Source organism: Podarcis bocagei (assembly GCF_964188305.1).
Source record: "Podarcis bocagei genome assembly, contig: HAP1_SCAFFOLD_44, whole genome shotgun sequence".
NCBI lineage: Eukaryota > Metazoa > Chordata > Lepidosauria > Squamata > Lacertidae > Podarcis > Podarcis bocagei.
In genome coordinates, this window is record NW_027670336.1 from 528,460 (window position 1) to 547,949 (window position 19,490).

Here is a 19,490-nt window from a genome sequence, read left to right on the forward strand (position 1 = left end):
AATTGGCGGAAATGACTGGCAGAATCCGAGACCTGGGAGAAGAGTTGGTGGAAGAAGATTGGAAGAAATTTAAAGACTATCTGCAGAAACACTGTAAAATTAATGAATGTTAAAATGATGTTGGATTGAAAATAAGTGGTATTAGCAACAAAGTTAATAAGACTATGCAAAAATGAATTGATAATGGATGAAAACAGAGTTATAAAATGTTAAGATATAGAGTTAAGGTAAATGAAAGAGGGTAAGGATTTGCTGACCTGATTATGTAAATGGGAATACAAAAAGGGGAGGTGTGAGGAGGTCAAAGAAACAAGCAAAGGAGTTTAAAGTTATGAAAAATGGATTTTTTAACTTTTTATTATTTTTTCTTTGTCTTTTGTATGTTGTATTTTTTATTTTTATTTTTTTTCTTTTCATGTATTTTTTGTTTTTTATGTATTTTCCTTTTCCATGTGTTTTTGTATTCATGCTTTAAAACTTTAATAAATTTTTCTTTAAAAAAAAAGAGAATGTTTCTCCCAAACTGCAAGTATGCCACAAGTAATGTAGTACAAAATGCAATGTGTTATTTTTTATGTGATATCCTATGTCCAGCTATGTGCACTGCTACACTTGCAAATAGCCTTAAGAGGCCTGACATGCAAGTCTCTTAAGATTTACACGAAGGCATATAAATGTACCAAGCAAACACATATATTTTATGGGGGGCAAAGACCCCTAGGAATTTAAGAGTGGCTGTATTCCCTACACCCACAAGTCTCAGAATGCTTAGAACATAAAAACACAACATAAAAACACAAAACATCACGTGTTAAAATAGCATTAGATGTCAATAAGAAAAAGGCCTGGTTAAAAAGGTGCGGATTTGCCTGGCTCCTAAAGCTGTATAACGACTTTTACGACCTTTGTATGGATTATTTGGTGGGAGGTGAGTTTAGAGCTATCAGTGAAGCTTTTTCCACATTCCACACACTGATAGGGTTTCTCCCCTGTATGAATTCTTTGATGGGAAGTGAGACAGGAGCTCCGACTGAAGCGCTTTCCACATTCCACACACTGATAGGGTTTCTCCCCTGTATGAATTCTTCGATGGGAAGTGAGAGAGGAGCTCTGAATGAAGCTCTTTCCACATTCTACACACTGATAGGGCTTCTCCCCTGTATGAATTCTCTGATGCTGAGTGAGATTGGAGCTGTTCCTGAAGCTCTTTCCACATTCCACACACTGATAGGGTTTCTCCCCTGTATGAATCCTTTGATGGGAAGTGAGAGAGTAGCTATCAGTGAAGCTCTTTCCACATTCCACACACTGATAGGGTTTCTCTCCTGTATGAATTCTTCGATGGGAAGTGAGATGGGAGCTCTGACTGAAACTTGTTCCACATTCCACACACTGATAGGGTTTCTCTCCTGTATGAATTCTTTGATGGGAAGTGAGATTGGAGCTCCGACTGAAGCGCTTTCCACATTCCACACACTGATAGGGTTTCTCTCCTGTATGAATTCTTTGATGGGAAGTGAGAGAGGAGCTATCAGTGAAGCTCTTTCCACATTCCACACACTGATAGGGTTTCTCCCCTGTATGAATTCTTTGATGGGAAGTGAGAGAGGAGCTATCAGTGAAGCTCTTTCCACATTCCACACACTGATAGGGTTTCTCCCCTGTATGAATTCTTTGATGGGAAGTGAGAGTGGAGCTCTGAGTGAAGCTCTTTCCACATTCCACACACTGATAGGGTTTCTCCCCTGTATGAATTCTTTGATGTGAAGTGAGATTGTGGCTGTGACTGAAGCTCTTTCCGCATTCCTCACACTGATAGGGTTTCTCCCCTGCATGAATTCTTTGATGGGAAGTGAGAGAGGAGCTATGAGTGAAGCTCTTACCACATCCCATGCACTGATAGAGTTTCTTTTCAATGAGATTTTGTTGATGGGAAGTGGAATTGGAGCTCTGACTGCAGCTTTCTCCATACTCCAAATTTTTTTGTGGCTTCTCCTCTCTGGGGATTTTTTCGTGGTCACCTTTGTTCTCGATTTCCAATTCATCACAATCTGCATTGGGGACAAAAAGGGATTTGAGCCTCAGGAACAAATGGAGAAGAACTGAAGGGAGTTGCGTGTGTGTTCATTACCTGTGTTGTTTGTTTAATATGAGATTCGGATGAGTTGTTGAATGTTGCTTTGTTTATATAAAGCAGTGGTCAAAATTGCGAAAGACTTTTGGAAAAAAGTGTATTTCAGAGTTTTTATGGCTTATAACACCACTTCATTTGGAATACTGTCATAAAATTATATATCAATGGAAAGATAATTCGATCAAGAATGCAATCAAGAATGCAATCCAAGAAAGTTTGTTCAATTACCCGTATTCTATCAAACGTTATAGCCAAATAACCAGAAAAAGGAAGCACAACTTGCTTTGGTTGACTTTTGTCAGTGTGTTATGTGATTGCTATCAAGTTGGTTGGTTTTTTGTGTTCTTTCATTTAGTGAGGGTGTAAGACATAATAAAATTATAGAAATGGCACAAGGAGTTGAGTGGTCCCCAGAAAGTGATGTAAGATTGTACTATTAAGTGAGCAAGGCTACAGTTATGAAGAAATTAGAAGAGAGATTGGGGAAAACTTAACCAAAGTTGGCATTTCTATATTTTTGAAGAGGTATAATGAGACTCAGTCACTACAAAAGTGACGATGGACGAGTGGAGAGACTGTGCCTACATGACAGAAGAAAATCATCTGGGTGTATACAAGATGACATGGTGCAATGTAATGGGAAGTTGAGTGCAAGGACTGGTCTAAATTAGAATTCTAAGAAAAAGCCATTGTTATCTCTCAAGCAAAGGTTGAAAAGATGAAACCCATGTTAACTGGACAGTGGAACAATGGGGCGGTGTTATTTGGAGCGATGAGACCCAAATCTCCTTGCTTGGTAGTGATGGCATGAAATACCCGAGGAGAAGAATCAGATAACATTTACATCCTACTTGCATTACACTGACCGTGAAACACCCAGACAGTGTGATGATCTGGGGTTGCACGGCAGCAAAAGGTGTGGGCAGAATTTGCGTCATTAATGGGAATATAAATGTGGAAAAATGCATAAACGAAATATATGAGCCCAAACTGAAGTGTTCCGCAGGTGATCATTTCCCAGATACCGAAGCATTTTTATATTTTCAACAGGATTCAGCTCTATGTCATGTTGCTGCTGTGTGCCAAAGGAGCATTATCATTCAAGATAATCCTATTCCACTGCTGGAATGGCCTGGGAATAGCCCACACTTTAACCCAATCAGAAATCTTTGGAGCCGACTAAAGAAACTTGTTAATAAGAGGCAACCCAGCAATAAAGCCCAATTAACAGAGGCCATAATTCAGTCTTGGTTTGACATTCTTACAGCTGCAGAACTAAAAACTTGGTTCACTTCATGGGAAGGCGTTGTAAGGCCGTAATTAAAGCTAAAGGTTACCAATGGTTACCAAAGGTTTCACGTTTTTTCTTTATGAGTGCTGTTCTAATAAATACTCCTTCATAAAATTCATCGCATTACATTCTTCATTAAATTATCTTTCCATTGCTATATAATTTTATGGTATTACTCCATACAAAAGTGGTGTTAGGAGCCATCAAACCTCAGAAATACACTTTTCACAGGTTTCCACAATTTCGGCCACTAGGAGAAGTTGTTCATTTTAAATTTAATGTTCTTTTATATGGAATCAGATTATTATTATTTATGTTTCATGTTTATATGTGTGTTGGAAGCTGCCCAGAGTGGCTGGGGCAACCCAGCCAGATGGGCAGGGTATAAATATAAATTATTATTATTACTACAGTAGTACCTTGATTTAAGAATAGTCCTGTTCCGGAAAGTTTGTAAACCGAGGTACCACTGTATCATCATCATCATCATCATCACCACTGCTACTTTTCCTGAGATTCAATAAGTCTAGCTCTTCTCTGGAATGAATTTTGTTTGGCCCAGTCATGGCTTCCCCTCCATCTCCAATGTCAGTTGTCTCTTTGGTCAACCCAAGACTGACAGCAGCAAAAACAAAAGCAGAAAACCTGAAGCTACTTATCTTTCCTAACAATTCTGAAGCTGACATTTAAGATGGCCTGGGCAGTTGAGACCAGCCCAATCGTGGTAGAAAAAGCAATAATTTGAGGAAGATTGCTAAAAAAACACACTGTAAGTTACTCTTTATTGTGGGGGTGTTAGGTTCCCAGGTGTTATAGGGGTCATTATTGAGCTCTGTGAAAATATATGAGGTTGGTCACATTGAGGTATTTTTTGAATTTCCAGGCAGATATGACGATGCCACAGGGAGCCTTACCAAGAGAGGCCACGATCCCACAATTCTCCTCCATGACGTCCTTATGCAGAGCTCTCTGGTCAGGATCCAGCAACGCCCACTCCTCTTCCGTGAAACGAACAGCGACATCTTCAAAGCACACTGGACCCTAAAAGAAAAAGGGAAATGTCCTCCTCTGAGACAGAAATATGATCTGCTACACAATGCTCTGTTGTTTCCTTCCTGTAAATTGCGGTGTTGTTTCAATAGGATTGCTTTGCTGCACATTTTATTTATGGATGCTTATTTTATTCTGCATTTTAATTATGGGTATTCGTCTTTGTTCAAATAGGTGGTACACCACCTTGTGTTATTCAAGTCATTCTGCCTAGGCAAGCATTCCCGTTTCCCCAATGGAAGGATCCACATTCTCTTCTCCTCGTGAGCTGTTCTGGGGAGTTCCCTCCCAATGCCCTAGAGCCAAATTCAAGGGATTCATGGAGGAATGGGGAGGGGGAGGAATGGGAGGCAGGCCCCATTTTGCATCCAATGGGGCTGGTTAGGTGAATCCAGGCCATAGGCGCCGACTCCATGGGGCTTGAGGGGGCCCGAGCCCCCTCAAAAATTCGTTTGGGGGGCTCTGCCCCCCCAATAATCTCCGGCGCCCCTCCAGCAGAGCGCCATCGCCGCCCCTCCCCCAGCCCAAAATGCACAGGGTCGGGCTGCATGCCTCCTGCCCTCCCTCCCGAGCAAAAGCTCCACCCAATTTCCTTCGGAGCTGATTAATAGGCGCAGCACACTCTCCCCTATTCGCTCACAAGGAGGCGGTGCCACTTTATTTGCATATTCATGAGCTTATTTATTATTCATGAGCTTTCCCGGCCCCCCCCCAATATTTTTTATAAGTCCGCGTCCCTGATCCAGGCCACTATTTGTTCTCATTTGTCCACTGCTTAGAAAACAATTTTAGCATTCAGTGATCAATCTAGAAATAAAATAAGCTTATTTTGAATGGCCATCTGTCTTGGATGATCTAGCAGAGATTCCTGCATTGCAGGCTCTGAGAGACAAGCAGGGAGGGTGGCTTCTGGCAAAAGGAGAGGGAGCCACCGGTGGCTCTTCCTTATCCTGACTCACCTCTGCCTCCCGACCTTCCTCTCCCACTTGCCTCCTTCCTCTTCTGCCTTTGATTCTGCACTGCATTCTGCCACAGAGTCTCCCAGCTCACTAAGCTCTGTTTCCCCTTCAGCTTCTGAGCAACACAGCCAAGCAACACAGTTGGAGCCTCCCTCCTCCCTGGCGGGAAGGGAGGGAGGGAGAGGAGCTGCTTCCTTTGAAATTTAAGGGACAGCATTTAAGGGACATTTAAGGGACATCTATCAATAAGGGACAGCAGCGGGACATGGCGCTGGAATAAGGGACAGTCCCTTCAAATAAGGGGCACTTGACAGCTATGCACAAGGCCTGGGTTGTTGTGTAAGAGAAACCTGGTGGGCAAGCAGCGGCAAGGGCAGGCCCATCTGCTTCATCCAACTAAGTCTCTGTTACACATGCCAGGTCAAGTCCTCCATCCATGATCAAGTCATGGATGGCAGTGGTTTTATGAATCATTGACCTGGCATTGAACAGCAGCACCTTCAGGTCATGTGGGTATCCCTTGCTGATTCTAGTATCCATCCAGTCAGGACCAGACCTGGAGGCAGGGATAGTCCTCCAACAACGACTAAACCTGTCTCCTCTGTAATGTCATGGTCTGGTCTTAGCGTAACTCCTCCTCCTACCTGTGATCACTGAGATCGGTTGTCCCAGTGCATCCCCCCCCCCCCCCCGTGGAACATGCCCCAGCTATTTTGTGGGCTGGGGCCCACTACCTGGCAGCCCTTACCCCCCCCTTAAGAACAAAATAAAACCCTTAAAGAAAAGAAGGAACCCACAATAAAACAATACAAACAAAAAACTGTAAAAATTACAATCAAAATCAAACAAATTCCCGAGCCCAACCAAACATCCATCCTACCCCCCACAAAAAAAGTAATCAAAAGGGAAAAATAAATTTTTAAAAACATTTTAAAAAGAACATTGCGCCACTCCGAGTCCTCCTGGCCAGCAGGAGCAGCAGCAACCGTCCTTATGAGGCCTGTCAGGCCCCGCCCTGGGCCAGGTGGTGAGTGGCAGGAGCAGGGCCCTCAGGCACTCACGCAGGGGAGTTGTTTCAATAGAATTGCTTTGCTGCACATTTTATTTATGGATGCTTATTTTATTCTAAGTTTTAATTATGGGTATTCATCTTTGTGCAAATAGGTGGTACTCCACCTTGTGTTTTCCAAGTCATTCTGCCTACACAAGCATTCCAGTTTGCCTGATGAAAGGGTCCACTTTCTCCTCTTCTTGTGAGCTGTTCTGGGGAGTTCCCTCCCAATGCCCTAGAGCTAAATTCCAGGGGTTCATGGGGATATGGAGAGGGGGAGGAATGGGGGACAGGCCCCTTTTTGTAGCCGATGGGGCTGGTTAGGTGAATCCAGGCCACCATTTGTTCTGATTTGTTCACTGCTTAGAAACCAATCTGAGCATTCAGTGATCAATCTAGAAATAAAATAAGCCTCTTTTGGATGGCCATCTGTCTTGGGTGAAATTCGTGCATTGCAGGGGGTCTCCTGGCTCTGAGAGACAAGCAGGGAGGGTGGCTTCCGGCAAAAGGAGAGGGAGCCACCTGTGGCTCTTCCTTATCCTGACTCACCTCTGCCTCTCGACCTCCCTCCTCCCACTCGCCTCCTTCCTCTTCTGCCTCTGATTCTGCACTGCATTCTGCCACAGAGTCTCCCAGCTCACTAAGCCCTGTAACCCCTTCAGCTTGTAAACCTCCTCTTTCCAGGCTTCTCCATCTTCTCCCTCTGACCGCCCATCCTTCTTCTACCTCCACCTCTTGGGCTCTCAGCCGTCTTCCCTTCCTGGTTCCCCAGCTGCTTCCTCCCACCATTCCTCTGTGCCCAACCAGTGCATGACATTGCTCCATCCCTCGGCCTCTGTCCCCACAAGGCAGCTTCCCCTGACCTGATCTCGTTCCACACCCGCTGCTTCTCTTCTGTCCCCATGAAAAGATGGATCAGGAAGTCTTCCCAGCATCATTCTGTCACCTGCAAGAGAAAAAAGGTGATCAGGATGCCAGGAGTGCCTGCTTCTCTCACAGGTGAAACAGGGCATCTCTTACTACAGATGGGCTTTTGAGAAACTTACCTACTGAGAGCATTTGGACGTTTGTGCCCATTTCATATGTTTGTTGTGCAGAAATACATCTCCCCTCCTCTGGACCCTTCTTCCCAACTATCTCCCCCCATAGCAAGATGAAAACAACTCACAGATGAGTTGGAAAACCAACAGAATGAGACCAAACGGAGAAAAACCACCTTCCTCCTTACCCAGTGGCCTCTCTCTGGTGTCCAACGGAGGCCTCTCTGCCTCACAGGAATCCAGGTCCATTTCTGCAAAGAGATCCTTTCCCTGAGAAAGAAACAAGGATTCAAAACAGAGAATGGTGAGAAAGACTGCGAGATCTCATTCCATGGATGCTTTCCCAGAAAACGGATGGGCCATCAGCAGAGCATTATGGGATGTTCTCTGTCCTGTTTGGAGCCCCTTGGGAGTATCCAGAGGAAAGTCTCCCTCACCTGCTTTCTCTCCTCTGCCTGACTCAGGAGGAAACCTTCGGCCAGGGCCACCGCCTGGGAACTGGTCTCCGCTCCGCATTCCCTCACCCAGCTCTCCATCTCCAGGGGAAGGACAGCCAGGAACTGCTCCAAGATCACCAGGTCCAGCATCTCAGCTTTTGTGTGCCTTTCTGGCTTCAGCCACTGATGGTCAAGGTGGTAGAGTCGGCTGCAAACCTCTCGGGGTCCTTTGGCCTCCTGGAAGCAGAACTGCCTCACCTGCTGGCTCTGCACCTCTGAGCGGAGGGTGTCCTCCTCACCCAGGATCTTCTGAACAAAATTTTCCCAGAACCCCCGACTGCTCCCAGTTTGGCTGGCATGGCCTCTTCCTGCTTCAGAGCCGGCTGAATCTTGCTCATCCATCTGTGCTCTCAGGAAGCCTCTGAGAGATCGGAAGGAACCCTTTGGTCTTCTGCCAAGTTCTGCCCTTCTAAATGAGAAGCTGTAGCAAATCCTACAAAGCAAATACATTGTTCTGTTACAAAATTTTTGGGACAGGAAAAGAAATATTTCCCTGAGCAAGCATGGATGAGTCTTGCTGGGAACCAGGGCTGGACTTCAGCGCATCCCAGTCCGTGAGGTATCTTTTTGAGAAGAAAGAGCAGGAAGAGGAGAAGAAATAAGTCTCTAGCCTTCTAGCAGTGCAAAATGTGGAGGCAACTGAAGGGATTTCTGGGAGATTAATCAACCTGGTTTCTGCTGCCTCCCAGTCAATGCATGAAGTCAGAACCGACTGACAAGGGAGTCATTTGTATTTTGTGAAAACGGATGCTTGGCTCTAGTGGGGGTCCTCACCCGGGGGTCCTCAGGAGTTGCTCCCCCCCCCACTCTCCTGCTTCTGTCTCCTTTTCTTGCACTTGGACTCTCTGCCACTCTCCAGACAGACTCCTGGGGTGGGGTCCCTTTTTCTTTGCTCTGAGGGCCAGGTATGTATCTGATCAACCCCCTGAGGGCCAAGTGGGCAGGGCCAAAGACATCTCCCTTGATATTTAGGCGGGTAATTTATTATTATTATTCTGTTCACACACACACAGCCATTGATGCCAAGGTCCCTTGATGCTCAGTGAGTAGCAGCGCCCATTTCCGGCTGCTTTGCCAGCAACAATCCCTTTGGGACAGAGAGGATGTGGTCCTGGGATGCCATGCTCTGGGTGCGAGGGAATTGCTGCAGTGGCCTCCGTGGGGAGCTGCCCTGGGAGACGACTGGGAAACTGGTTTGCAATGCAGCAGCCAGACTATGGGCTGGGATCCCTCTCTTTGTTCCTGGCCTTTCTCTCCCACCTTTCCTTCCTTCCTTCCTTCCTTCCTTCCTTCCTTCCTTCCTTCCTCCCTCCCTCCACGTGGGGTTTTCTTTTGGGGGGTGCTAGTACACCTCCTAGTCCAGCTTTGGAAAACCATTTGCACATGTTTCCTCTGTTCTGCAATGAGGCTGAGCGATGTCACACAGAGTTAAAGTCCCAGGGACTCCTTTGTTTAAAGAAGGAAGATATTTTCTGAAGGGGGGGGCGGAGGGCCAAATGAGTTTGGGATCCTCTGATCTCCAGGAAGGAGACCGTGGTAGACCTGGCCCCTCCCGGATCAGGCCCCCCAGGCATCCTCCCCGGCTGCAGCCCTGGGACCCCCCCCCCGTCTCCCCACTGCACCCTCTGGGGGGAGAGAGAGGAGACTCACCAGATCCCAGGAGGGGACAGCGAGGCAGCCCTTGCAGGAGAGACCCCAAAGCAAGGGAAGGACTGGGGAGGGAGGGGCTTTGGCTCTGGAGGACCTGGCCCCCTCTTGCTTCCTGGCCTCTCTAGGAAGGCAGCTCTCTTCCCTTTAACCCTTGCCAAGCCGAGTCCCTCCAGCTCAGCCCTCTCTCGCTTGGCAGAACCTCAGATTCTTATTATTTTTTATGGATTAAGGGGGGCATCTGCCCCCCTGGCTACGCCAATGCCCAGATATCCTTTTGGAGCGCGAGGCTCTTGGCTGGACTCTGAGCATCTCCCTCCCTTGGCCAGAAACCAGAGGAAGAGCTTGCAGGGAAAAGGGCTTTGCAGGAGGCAAGGAAGCTCCTCCTAGAATTCAGGAGTGGAGAGATAGGAGGGGATCCCAGGGTCATCTAGTCCAACCCCCAGCAATGCAGGAATCTCCGCTAAAGCATCCATGGTAGATGACCGTCCGAGCTCTGCTTAGAAACCTCCAAGGAAGGAGAGTCCACCACCTCCCAAGGGAGACCTTTCCCCTGCCCAACTGCTCTTAGATGTCCCTCAAGGCAGCGGGTCCTGAGTTCTAGCCCTGCTGAAACAATCGCACTGGCTGCCAAGGAGGAACCAAGTAAATTTCAAAATAAATTAATCCTATTCTCATCATAAATGAGTAATACTTTCTCATGCATGCTTTTTATGCTAATATACAAAAGTATGCCATTTCCCTTTCCAGATATGCTTAATTGCTAATTCAATGGACTGAAAATGGATTGTTGTTATTTTTATGTTTAGGGAAGCTTTTAATATTTGATGGACTATTGTATTTTAATATTTTGTTGGAAGCCGCCCAGAGTGGCTGGGGAAGCCAGCCAGGTGGGTGGGTATAAATATATTATTGTTATTGTTATTATTATTATTATTAATTGATCAGGTGAGTTTTCTCCTTTCGAAAGAGGCAGGTGTAATCTCCATGGTTGCTAATAGCATAACATTGAAAGGCTAGTGAAATATGGGGAGCCCTAGAGCATCTGCTTGGCATGCAGAATGTCCCAGGGTCAGCCCCTGACATCTCCTACAAGGGCTGGACAAAATCCCTGCTTGAAACTCTGGGGAGCTGCTGCCAGTCAGTGTAGACCAGGGGTCCTTAAAATATGTCCCGTGGGCCGAATCCAGCTTGTCAGGGTCATGAATCTGGCCTGCACAGCCTTTTCAGAACCCGCCAAGTGTCCGAGGCTGAAAGCATCTCGCCGCCCGCTCAGTCAGTCCTTGCGTTCCGCTGAGGTAAACGCCACTGGCGTGATGGCGGCTCTACCAATGAAAGCCCAGGGGTTTTACCCGGGGACGCGGAAGTGTTGTCTTTTGGCTTGAAGAGCGAAGTTGAGGTTCCTTACGTATACTTTAAAGGTGGGAGAAGGAAGTGTAGTCCTATTTCTGTGAGTGGCGCAGCAGTCTTTCCACTCTTGTGATTTACATGCTCTGAAAGTTGGGATCTGTTTTGATATTTAAATTTTAAAAGGGTGGAGAGGAACTGGAGATTGACCATCTCCTTAGCCTGGGGAGCCACATTCTGGTTGAAGGAGGCCAGGATTAGCCCCCAAGGCCTGGGGTGTCCCTCCCCTGTAATAGGAGAAAACTCTTGGAATAGCCTTGCCAGGTGCTCAGGGAGGGACTCACCTGTCCCCCTGTCATTCTCTTTGCAGATTTGCTGCAAACTGTGTTAAAATGTGACATCAAGCCATAGCTGTCAACTTACAGATTTGAAAATAAGGGACCAGCAGCCTTGAAAATAAGGGACCAGCAGCCAGAATAAGGAATTTTAGTCAACCAGCTGAAATATGAAGTTAAAAGGGACCAGATAATTTTGGAGAGCAGCCCCAGTTTTTAGCCCTTCGTTTCCAGAGGTTGCTGCTCAAGACACCAGCCGATGAAACACTGCAATTAAATAACTACAAGCAGCAACCACCTTTCGCGCAAAACAAAGTCCAAGCTACTCATCCTCTGCAGTTGAGAAGAGACCTAACTGAAAAGAATGGCTTTCTCTTCTGGTGACACCAGAGAATTCTAGAAGACATTCACCCTTTCCATAGGATTATGGATGCACGATTCCCACAGACAAGTTTCTTGGCAAGACAAGGGCCTTCGCTGGCCATAGAGTGTCCTCCTCACCATCCCCAACGAAGGAGCTGGGTTGCAAGAGCTGCAGCTAATGGGGGGGCTGTCCTCCCCCCTCCCATCTCACCTGGCTGCTAGGTAGGAAAGCAAGATCCAGAGAGAGTTGTGGGAAACCCCGAAACCAGCTTGCTCTGTGCTGGATCCAAAGCTGCGACTAATAGAGAAGCAAGATGGGTGTTGATGCTGTGAGCCCCTCCGTCCTACACTCCGGTTGTGTATGTGAGTAAATAAAACTAGATATCATAAAGACGCCACAGTCTCCGCTGACCTTCGTTCCAAGGAAACCGAAGATGGGGAAGCGCCTGGGACCCCTGGAATCTCACCGCTCAGCGACTGGGGTAGTTTGCAAATACAAACACACACACAATAATTTGTGCCTGTGTTCCTAATAGATAACTAAGTGTGAAGAGCATGTCATGTGCTTTAGCAACAGCCCTCCTGGAAATAAGGAAATGCAACCCCCATTGCTGGTTGACTCAAAAAAGCAACAAGGGAATCTGCTCTGGTGTCCCATGAGGTCTGTGGGGCCCTTAAGTAAGAGGAGCCATTGCTTTTCTTTTTTTAAAAAATATATATATATATAACTTAATTAAAGAAATTTTAACATAATCAAACATTCAAATTACATTTTACAATTTGGATTAACACCCCGCCACCACACAACTTCCCCCAACTTCCCTTCCTGGTTTATAACACCTCTGTTTCTTTTGCTTATAATTTTGTATTCCTTATATATTAAAACGAAGGTTATAACATTTGTCTCTTCTTCTCATTTTTACCTCATAATTGTATTTTCTGTTTGTATTTTTCCATTACTCAAATCCTGCCAGTGAGTTCATTTCTATGCATTGTTTCTGTATATACATCTTAAAAGGTTCCCAATCTTTTTAAAAGTCATTATTGCCCTTATCTTTAAGTCTCTCAGTTAGCTTTGCCATTTCAGCCTATTCCATCAACTTTTCTTGCTAGTGTCAGAGTGTTCAGGAGGGGTTAGTTACGCTGAAGTACTGTCCCTCAGCTAGGAACCTCGCCGATGGTTTCACGAAACCACTAACCTTCCAGAGGCATGGAGAGTTCTGCGAAGGTCTGGGTTTGGGATAACAGTGGGTATGTGTTTCCCCTCAAGAGGGGGTGTAGAGTGTGGTGGTGAAAGAGTAAATCTTGTGCTTCGTGCCTGAGGGAGGGACTCCTATGGGAAGTCAGTCAGGATGTCACAGTCCTTTGTTCTGTGAGTCTGCTTTCACAACTTTTGGTTGCTAAGTGATGAGAAGGGAGTGCAAGGAGACGCTGTGCCAGCTGGATCTCCTGCCAGGACTACAAAGGACTACTCACTCTTCTGCCAAACCAGGCTCCGAAGACATCAGGAGATCCAGCTGGCACAGCGTCGCCTTGCAGTCCCTTCTCATCACTTAGCAACCAAAACGTTGGCTCCCATAACCTCTTGAACTTCTGCCTGTCCAGTGCATTTCCCCTGCGTACAAAACACTGCTTTGCTCTCAGTGCAATCTTCTGGGAAAACCTCACGTAAGGCAGGAACAGCAGAAATGCAGCGGCGTTGCTGTCGTGAAGTAGAATAGGGAGTGAAAAATAGTCCAGGCACGGCTTCTTCTAATCTGATACCTTTATTTACAAGCAGTAAATTACACCATCGGAAGATGCAGACATCTTCTCCGTCTCAAAGCATAACTCCGACACACTCCAACTGAAATCGAAAGCAGACTCACAGAACAAAGGACTGTGATGTGACATCCTGAGTGACTTCCCTTAGGAGTCCCTCCCTCAGGCACGAAGCACAAGGAGGTTTACTCTTTAACCACCACACTCTACAGCGTATTCCATCAACTTTTCTTGCCAGGGTTCTTTCGCTGGTATTTCATCGCTTTTCCATCTTTGAGCTAGTAAAATTCTGGCCGCTGTTGTCACATACAGGAATATATTTTCCTTATCTTTTGGTAAATCCTGCCCTAAAATACCTAATAAAAATGCTTCTGATCTTTTAACAAAGGTTTTTTTTTCCATTTCATTATAGATCATCTCCCAATAGGTGGAGCCAGGTGGGCCCAGGTCCAGGTGAGGGGGGGTTGCTATGGTGACAAGGACCACAGACTTGCAGGCGGCCATTTTGGGTTAGCAGTGAGGCGAGTGGAGGAGAGAGCAGTTGGTGCCAGTTGACGGAGGACAAGGCGAGGCAATCAGTGGATTCTTATTTTCTCAGTTTCTTATTTCATTTATTACTTGTTTTTCTCTTCTTGAAGATGTGCCACAGACTTTCTTCATCCAGCAATGGTGAGTATTGGAGGAAACAAGAGTAGGGAGAGCATAGCTGTCAATGTTTCCCTTTTTTTTAAGGGAAATTCCCTTATTCTGAATAGGATTCCTCGCAAGAAAAGGGAAAAGTTGACAGCTATGAGGGAGAGGATCCCTCAGACCTGGTCCCCCCTGCCAGGACTCTCAGTTGAGAGGAACTGACAGCCTGACTTTTGCTGGAGCCAGAACAAGATCTCTTGCTCCAGGTGATGCAGAGCTGCCAGGCAGCTGCCCTGAGAGGCCTCCATGCCCTTCAGGTGTCCAAGCACCGGACAGCGGAGGCCATTCTGGGGAGGGACCCCCGTGGGGAGGTGGGGGAGGGAGGGGCTTTGGGGAAGGGGTTGTCCGTCTGCCGGAGAGGAGGACCCTACTGGCCTAGGTTCACGTATCCTGTTTGAAAGGGGAATCATCTTAGGGACTTCCTGTGAAATTCTGCGTCAGGAATGCGGTTCCTAGAATGGAGGTACGTGCAACAGGTCAGTCGCGATCTACAGGTGGATCCACAACTCTGGTCACTGCTCCCTGAGAAAAGCTCAACAACTCTGGGCAAAGACGATGGGCAGATGACTGGTAGGATTTTATTACTGGGAGTTAGTAACGTCTCTTGGAAGTTGGACGTCCCTGCTATAGTGCTTAGGTATATACACACAAAACAAAACCTGATAAAATTCATAAAAATCCATTAAAAAAACAAACTACTCAGAGACAATTCAGAGTGGGAGAACTCTGAAATTTACCTGTGGAAAGAATCTTGCATGTTAGATTTGGACATTGGCAACCTTTGGGGCAACCAACCATTTTACACAAACACACAAAAGGGGTACTTCTCACTGCCGTTCTCTCAATGGCTCCCAATTTTACAAAAAGAAATTTGAATCAAGTTTCATGTGCAGAGCATAGCTTTGTCACCTCTTGGTTTAAACCTACTTTTTCTTTTCTTTTCTTCTTTTTTTAAACTAACGTAGCCACTGTACATGTACAGGGTACATGATTCAGCAATCTATTATACCATTTGAAGTGTTGCATCACCTGACTAAATTATCATTTGAATAAAGCCATGATTAGCTTTTCTTACCAGGGACTCAAGGAAGGCAAAGGGGTAGATTTAAGAGACCAAATTCCCAAGGGCATAAAACCTTTTCAGTTAGTTTAAAATCCCCTTTCCCAGTCTGATGTCCTAAGACGTTTCTGATATGTATGCTTTCCTGTTTCTTTTTGCTTAGCAAGCAGGCTTATAGATCTGAAACTTTAAATAGATCAGAACTTCAACATTCAGACAACCCAACAACTCAACTTTCCCACCAAAAGCCAGTAATAAAAGTTTGGTCAAGGCACATTCCACCTAATTATGAATTTGTATGTGCTTTAAACTTTGGCTGGACTTTAGCCTATTTGAAGTCCGATTTGAATAACAGACAAAGTGATGAAAATCCCCAGATAATCACTCAAATGCTTGATATCGCCAGCTCTGCTTCAAAACATCACCGCTTTCACCTCCCACTTCTTAACACTCTATTCCAAACTCTGAAAACCAATCCTTCAATCTTTTTCTACCAAAGAGCAAAGCTTGGCTAAATTTCAGCCCATCACCCCACCCCACCCCACCCCACCCCACCCCACCCCACCCCACCATAACTTAAAATTCACTCTCCAATGCTTGCAGACACATCCCTTCTCCTTCGGTGATGCCCAGAATTGAACACATTGTGACGACTTTAAAGATTTGCCACCCCATGTCATTTCTGTAACACCTGCAATCATGTGTGTTGTGTTAGCAATTCACTCCTCCCGTTGCTGGATATGTGGCTAGTATGTCACATGTCTCTGTTTACTTGCTTTTTAAAAAATAAAACGAATATTTATTGAATTTTATAACAAATAAAAATACAGATCTCAATCATCATGTTATTTACCATTGTTTTCCCTCCCTTCCTCTGGACTTCCCTCAACTTCCCCTCTGCTGAGTTATTTAGCTTTATTTGTTGTATCCTGCTTTTCTTATATAAAAGCAATTTCCCAAATCATTTCTCTAAAGTATCTGTTACTGAAATAAAGTTAAAATAAAAAAATTCCTTCCAGTAGCACCTTAAAGACCAACTAAGTTAGTTCTTGGTATGAGCTTTCGTGTGCATGCACACTTCTTCAGATACACACTGGTCTTTAAGGTGCTACTGGAAGGAATTTTTTTATTTTGACTATGGCAGACCAACACGGCTACCTATCTGTAACTGAAATAAAGTTGTGAACGTTTATTCAAACCCTGCCAGTGAATCCAGTCCATTTTGTTGTTTCTGCAAATAGACTGTAAATGGTTCCCAGACTCTTTTGAAGTCCTTTTTGTCCTTTTCTCATAGTTTATCCGTTAGCTTAGCCAACTCTGTTTTTCTTGCCATTATTCCTTTGATGGTATGTCTTCTGTCTTCCAATATTGTGCAATCAAGATTCTGGCCGCTGGTGTAGCATACATAATTAATATCCATTTTTCTTTTGGCAGCGCTTGGTTTGGGATACTAAACAAAAAGGGTGTTTAAGAAAGTTCATTTTGAACATGAACCTGTTTAGTTTCCTAGGCTTGGAAAGTGTAAGAACAGAAGTCAGTCTTACCTCTTCCGCTCTGCTGTGCTTTTGCACTGTTCTTTGTCTCCCTGTCTGTTGCTGAAGAAGAGAGAGGACACCATTATAATCCCTTTGGTGATGTCTGCAAATGTGATGAGCATCCCCTCAGTTCCTTCATCCATGTCAATTATCAAGTGGTTGAGCAACGGGCCCAGGACAGAACCCTGCAGCACCCCTCTGGTCACTTTTCCCCAGGATGAGGAGGAACCATGAAGGAGTCCTCTTTGGGTTCGGCCAGTCAAATCCACCTAAGAGTTACCTCATTCAGCCCACATTTTACCAGCTTCTTCACATAAATCTCACAGAGGACTTTCATCCTGTATATTTATATTGTAAAATCTTCAGATGAACGCAAATAAATTTTAAAAAGAATAAATGAGGATATTGACAAGCTGGAACATGTGCAAAGGAAGGAGATTCATGTCTTTTATCTAATTTGGAAACCACATGACCCAGTGCTGCCGACTTGAATAAAATATTGATGGGGGGCCAGGTAAGGCCCGCCTTGCACAATCAATCACATGATGCGTGCATGCCATTGGAATGGCAATGCCTATAAAGGCAACTTTTAAAAAAAGTAATACTTTGAGCCCATAGTTCAGTTTCCCAGCAGCTCCCCTTTCCCCAGAGACACTTCTAGCATTCCATCTCCTCTACCTGTGGCATTGTTCAGCAGTGGGGAAAGTGACCTCTTCACACCGGATGTCCATTTGGTATGGCCCTTTCCAGCTTTTTGCCTGCCCCTTGTGTTAGTCTTTCATTTGTTCTCCTATGTGTGTTGCCAGTAGACGCCACAATTCTGTGGGTACTCTAGGTCACGGGTGTCATACACAAGGCCCGCTGGCCAAATCCGGCCCGCCAGACCTCGTCATGTGGCCCGTGTAGCTGCCGCTGGCCGCCAGCCTTCACCTTTTATTCTTGGTTTTGTTTGTTTTTTTGACACAAGGAAGTTTACATGGTGCGGCTCCCTACTCGCCTCCCCCCGTCGCTCTTAAGGACGTGGCTGCTGCTTCAAATGTCTCTCAACTTGCGCCTTCATCGTCGGGGGCCGAAGCGAGGCGGGCAGCTGGCTTCTCTCTCCTGCTCACTGCTCAAAAAGAGCAAGCGGAAGGTCAGGTCTCTCCGTGCCGCGGAGGGGGAGTCTTTCTCCTCGGAGAAACTTTTTTATTCCAGCCTTGGATCTTCTCCGGGGTGCAAACTCGCCCTGCGGGAGGCGTCCTCTTCTCCTCCGCGCTGGATTTCACCAACCCGGGGCTTCCCTTCCTCTTCATTTCGCCTCCCTCTCCATCTTTGCACAGCCAGCCTTTCCAGGACCGATGATGCCCATGATCAAGTTGTTCTTTGGGAATATGGGGTGGCTGGTGGGGGGGTGAGTGGGAGAGAGAGGGGGGCGTGCACACACACACTCCAAACACCCTTAAAATAAATGTAAAGTGGGGGCGGCGATGATGATGGCCGTGATGGGAGGGGGCTGTGTTCCCTGGCACCCCCTCCACTCCCCACCCCCCACCGCCGCCTTCCTCCTCCTCTTGCAATTTCGCGGCAAGCCAAGCGAGGAAGGCGATCTGGCGCCCGGCTCTCTATCTCAGCTCCACAAGTTGGACTCCGCGCCCGCGCAGCGGCGCTGGCCGGTTCTCCCTGCCTTCCGGCACATGTCAGTCCCGCTGGCACATTCCTGGGAGATCGGACTCGGCTCCTTGCAGCCCTTCCATCACTCGGTCACACAATTGGGTGGCTCGCTCTCCGCCCTGCCAGCAGCTCCGCCTTGATCTCTCCCTCCCGCCTCGGGGAAGGACAGGAAGAAGCTGGAGATCCAGTTGCAGGCAGCGCGCTCGCGCTCTTTCGCCTTTTGCGCTATGCAATGGCACCCCGATATGGGGGGGGGGGCAGGGGAATTAGCCAAGGAAAATGAGAGTGCACAAGGCATGTTGATGCTTTCCTGTCAAGAGCTCTCTCTCTCCCCCTCCCACATTTTATTTACAGCCCCATGCCGTGTATGTTTACTCAGAAGCCAGCCTCACTTTCTTCGACAGGAGTTTCAAGTAAATGCACATAGGATTGCAGCAATTGTCTCATTAGGGCTCATTCTTTGTAACAACTTTGTTTCCTAGTTCTGCTGGATCTCTCAGCGGCCTTTGATACAATCGACCATAACATCCTTCTGGACTGTCTACGTTATTACAAAAAACAGTAATAATTGAATGCAGTGACAATAATTTATGATAATAAAGAGTGGACACATACTCCTACAGATACAACCGGCCCTTTGAGGGTGACCAAACTGCAGACGCGGCCCCCGATGAATTTGAGTTTGACACCCCTGGCCCAGAAGCTCCCAAGAGGTTGAAGTGCCGATCAAACTTCAGTTTTGCGCTCTATAAATTCCAATTAGCAGTACTGGGGGTGGTTCAGATTCTGGGGCAGTGCTTTTGTCCAGCAGAGGGTGTCACAGGGCCAGCCTACTTTCCCTTTAAAGCAAACTTGGGTCTTCAGCTGGTTTTGGACTACGGCTCCCATCATCCCTAGCTAGCAGGACCAATAGGGAGGGATGATGGGAGCTGTAGTCCGGGAGCTGCTGGGGACCCAAGTTTGGGAAAGCCTCTTTTAAAGAAACTTTTGCGTTTTGCACAGAAAGATGGGACCTGTCCACGTTTGTATTTTCTTGTATTTTGTTTTCCTCATGACCTTTGTGCGTTTATTTTTTTATTT

General features: G+C 46.3%; 1 protein-coding gene and 1 long non-coding RNA gene across 3 annotated transcripts in view; one reads left to right on the forward strand and one right to left on the reverse strand.

Moving 5' to 3' along the window:
- LOC308579472 (uncharacterized protein) overlaps window positions 1-12,664 on the reverse strand; it is a 268,291-nt gene extending 255,627 nt beyond the window's left edge. The window contains exons 1-4 of one of the 2 annotated variants that reach the window (XM_081214003.1): window positions 12,638-12,664; window positions 7,963-8,455; window positions 7,714-7,795; window positions 7,349-7,431 (exon numbers count right to left, since the gene is read on the reverse strand). In XM_081214003.1, the coding sequence (XP_081070129.1) occupies window positions 7,349-7,431; window positions 7,714-7,795; window positions 7,963-8,455; window positions 12,638-12,642 (663 nt within the window). In that variant the 5' untranslated portion in view covers window positions 12,643-12,664. Of the gene's footprint in view, window positions 1-7,348; window positions 7,432-7,531; window positions 7,621-7,713; window positions 7,796-7,962; window positions 8,456-12,637 lie in introns of those variants that run through there. The other variant, XM_081214011.1, reaches the window with a different exon arrangement.
- LOC308579489 overlaps window positions 1-19,482 on the forward strand; it is a 42,260-nt gene extending 22,778 nt beyond the window's left edge. The window contains exon 2 of the long non-coding RNA XR_014004500.1: window positions 19,124-19,482. This is a non-coding gene — a long non-coding RNA (uncharacterized lncRNA). The remainder of the gene's footprint in view (window positions 1-19,123) is intronic.
- The last annotated feature ends 8 nt before the right edge of the window (window positions 19,483-19,490 follow it).